This window comes from Cygnus olor, chromosome 6, assembly GCF_009769625.2.
Source record: "Cygnus olor isolate bCygOlo1 chromosome 6, bCygOlo1.pri.v2, whole genome shotgun sequence".
NCBI lineage: Eukaryota > Metazoa > Chordata > Aves > Anseriformes > Anatidae > Cygnus > Cygnus olor.
The window spans coordinates 19,218,634-19,222,449 of NC_049174.1; the positions used below are offsets into that span (position 1 = coordinate 19,218,634).

At 36.4% G+C, this 3,816-nt stretch overlaps 1 protein-coding gene across 6 annotated transcripts in view; it reads left to right on the top strand.

Moving 5' to 3' along the window:
* Window positions 1-655, top strand: part of SLC25A12 (solute carrier family 25 member 12) — a 51,377-nt gene extending 50,722 nt beyond the window's left edge. For all 6 annotated transcript variants that reach the window (XM_040562483.1, XM_040562484.1, XM_040562488.1 and 3 more), the window contains one exon: window positions 33-655. In XM_040562483.1, the coding sequence (XP_040418417.1) occupies window positions 33-225 (193 nt within the window). In that variant the 3' untranslated portion in view covers window positions 226-655. The remainder of the gene's footprint in view (window positions 1-32) is intronic.
* The last annotated feature ends 3,161 nt before the right edge of the window (window positions 656-3,816 follow it).

Consider the following 3,816-nt stretch of genomic DNA (forward strand, 5'->3'; position numbering starts at 1 on the left):
AAAAAGGCTTTTTTTCTTCTGTCTTCAAACAGCAAGCCTTCTGGATCAGAACCTACACCAAAAACTCGAATTTCAGATCTTCCCCCTGTTAACCCTGAGCACATAGGTGGATACAGACTTGCTACAGCTACGTTTGCTGGTATAGAAAATAAATTTGGTTTATATCTTCCAAAGTTTCGGTCTCCTGGCACTGCCTCAATCAAAAAGCCAGCAGCTGAATCCTGAAGACATCTTTCAGCCTAACGAAGTGATGCAGTGCTAAAAATTCACAAGAGTAGTACTGTATTTTTTTCCAGTCAGCTGCATGTTGTTCTAGTTGAACTGAGCTTGCGCATTAAATTACTCCTTTCTAATATTAATATATACACATGCATTTATTTGTTTATGAACTAGTCATTTGCACACAAACTGATTGAAGCAGTGGTTCTATGCCTTATTTTTAACTGGTGGCATGAATCGTTAAGACTAGACTTTGCCTTGCACAGCTTGCATTTAATGTTACTGTACATATTGTACATCTTTGTACAGAGACATCATGGCATCTATACACGTACATTTATATAAGGGGTAGTGCAGTTCAAAATAGTTTGAAATGTACAGAATGTTTTGAAAGCTTTTTGTTAAGACTCATGTGACAATAAAACATTTAAAAACATTAAATTGGCTCATTTTTTTGTTTGTAGAAAAGTAGACCGATGATTTTTTTTTTTTTTCCTCCACAGATTAGGGTTAGGGATTTAGATACAACTATGTAATGAAGTTAATATAGCCTCTGAAGAAATGCATTTTACTCTGACCTAGTTACAACAAAAGTATTACAATGCTGGCTTCTAAGTATAACAGAACACAGTACTTAAATGAGCACATGCAGTATTTTATTTTGCAGCACTACTTTGTAACAAAGAATTCCCTCAAAATACATGATAATGCTAATTCTGTAACAGATCTTAACTCTATGGTAGCATACTTAAGATATATTTGCCAGTTATTAAGACTCCTGAATCTTTACAGAATTTATTATTTGGAGTGCTCATATTGAAGTATGAAATTACACTAATGTAGTACAGTAAGCTCTAGTACTAGCACATTCAAAATCAAAACTACTAGGGGTTAGTACATGGAAATTTTAAGAACAGCTGTGGCCAAGTCTCACTATTCATAGCTAGAGAATTATCTAGCTCTCCTGCATGACCTAGGAAATTAACTTTGTAAGTATTTGACAAATTAATATTAAAGATTTCTTCATTCTGAGGTCCTTCTTAAGCAAAGTGACATTTTACCAGCTGTGCTTTTTACATCAGAAAATGAAGTGTTGCACAAAAAAAGGAAAGATCAACCCACCTCTCCAGGAGTTACTATCTGATTTTGACCACCATGTGAAAAAAATAAATGCACAACTATTAATAAAATTCCTCCATCTTCTGCCCAGGAAGCATCTATAACTGTAGTAAAATGGAAGTGTAGTCCACCTGGAACTAAGTAACATAGAAGAAAATGCATAGAGATTCACATAGGGAAAATAAACAATTCCAGAATGGGAAGTTTCTTTAAGACAAATTGAAGGCATCTTCTCTATTCCGAGATCATTTTTACCCTGGAGAGACCAAGTTATAATAATAAATTATTTGTATTTTGTTAGACAAAAGCAAAAAAAAATTTTCTAAATTATGCCAAACTGGACAAACTGCAAAAACTAGACAGAATGAATTCCAGTTAAGTAGAATGCTAAGTAAAAGGAAAGGAGAAAGGAAACGCTTCAACTCCTTCTGGCTTTTTAGACTTCCGGCAAACGTTTTCTCTCTGATAGTTTTAAAATCCAAAATGTCAGTAGAAACTGTAAATATCTCCAGTCCTAAAGGAAATGAAGTTATGCTACCCATACAGGTAGAGAGGAGATAGCTGTGTTTCTAGCCCTGCTTATTGAGGTATGACAGTCTTCAATCTTTAGTTCTACATGTTTCTTTCAGGGTTAAAGATCCTGGAGAACAGCGTACCCCTGCAGTATAAACGGTTTTAAGGTCACGTTACTGTCTTGCTCAGTTGATAGCAGACCACTATGATGAATTTTAGCCAGCTTATGAGGAAACTACTTCTTAAAAACTGAACACTAGGAACATACTTTCTCCTTCACTTCTAGCCTGGTGACAAGATACAGCATGCCGAATAAGATACATTCATGCCAAATAACATGTAGTAAGCTAGAGGTAACAATACCCTTAAATCAGGAGTTTGATCACTATGCTGCAAAATGTATATAGCCCTATTAAGAGTTTTCCTCTTTTCTTCCTGTTAAAAAAAATTACCTGTTCTGTGCAGTTTTCTAGACACAGGCTTCCCAGGAACACTCTCTCCTATATCTGTGGATTTTGTTGAGATACAAACATGCCAGGTACCCGCTGGTATTTAATCTTAGTCACAGCTTGTTGACTGACTTTATCAGCCTCGGACAACTTTCCAGTGTGAGAACTCACAGCTCTAAGACCAGACTGCATGGCTCCCAGGATGATCATTTACAGTAACTAGCATCACTATTCATCTCTTAACATTACAAATAGGGTTTTAAAGCTTTCTTTTATCTGTACTTAACTGTTCTGTGAGGGAAGAACACAAGCAAGAATGAGTACAGAATAATATTGTTAAGTCAGAAAAAGGTTAAAATTATTTAAAACCAAGCCCATTTGACCCATATTTTTATGCCACAGTCCATCACAAGAAAGTCTTATCTATTGGATTTCTGAAAATAGAAGTCTGAAGGGAACGTATTATTAAATGAGAAGCGATGTGGGGGGGGGGGAAGGACCTTCGGTTTGTTAAGAAATTTTGTGCCTAAAGGGTAGAAATCGTCACATGACATGCCTGTTCTTCATATAGTTCACGTGTTTCTCAACCAAACAGCTGCTGTCATAAGGTTGAGGAAAATGTACAAGGCAAATGTCAAACCGAACAGCATGACTTCGCATTGAAAATAGAGCGTGGACTTCTGACAAGCCAACACCAACAGAAGCAGACATTTCACTTTCAGACCCATGGAAAAAGTGAACCTCCTTAAGACAGAACTGCTGCCACTGCTGCCAGTGTCTCTGAGCCTCATAACATAATTGAGGTAAACCAGGTGAAAGAGGAAAAGCATGCCCCCATACCAAGAACAAATAGTGCAAATGCTTCTGATTAAGTTGGAATATAAACCTGTATCTCACTTTTAAGCATATAAACCAGCTCTTCTCGCAAAATGACAGTTTGCAGCAGAATAAGAGAAACTAAATTTGATAGTTCTGACCTAGGGTCCTACGCTGTCAAAGGCATCAATACCACTTTAATGCCTAGTTGGTACAAGTCCAAATATTTACTTAAAGTTATATAAAAAACCCACCTACTTACCCAAAGCTGACCAAAAAAAAAACAACGACTTGATAGGAAACTTCATAGTGTCCTAAGAGAAGTGTACTCAAAAAATATTAACAATATAATAATATTACAATTAACAGAAATTGTAACCATCCTGTTTCCAAGCCATTGAGAGGTTTTGTTTCAATAAAAACATTAACAAGCAGTAAGAAAATCTTTCTTTAACTTAATATGGAAAATCAGTAGCAAGTCTGATGCTACGGAAATTAATTTAGCGCTTCACGATTTGGAAAGGCTACTGTTGTCAAAATTTTCTTTTCTCCTTTTTGCTGATTGCTGTGGTGGAAAGTGGATGTTGGGGACGCAGAACTCCTCTGATGTGTGTAGTAACATGAAAGCACCAGCTCTCAGTAGCTTTCTACTCTGAAACTACTGAAGAGAGACAGATTAGAGGTCAGGGCAGCTGACAAG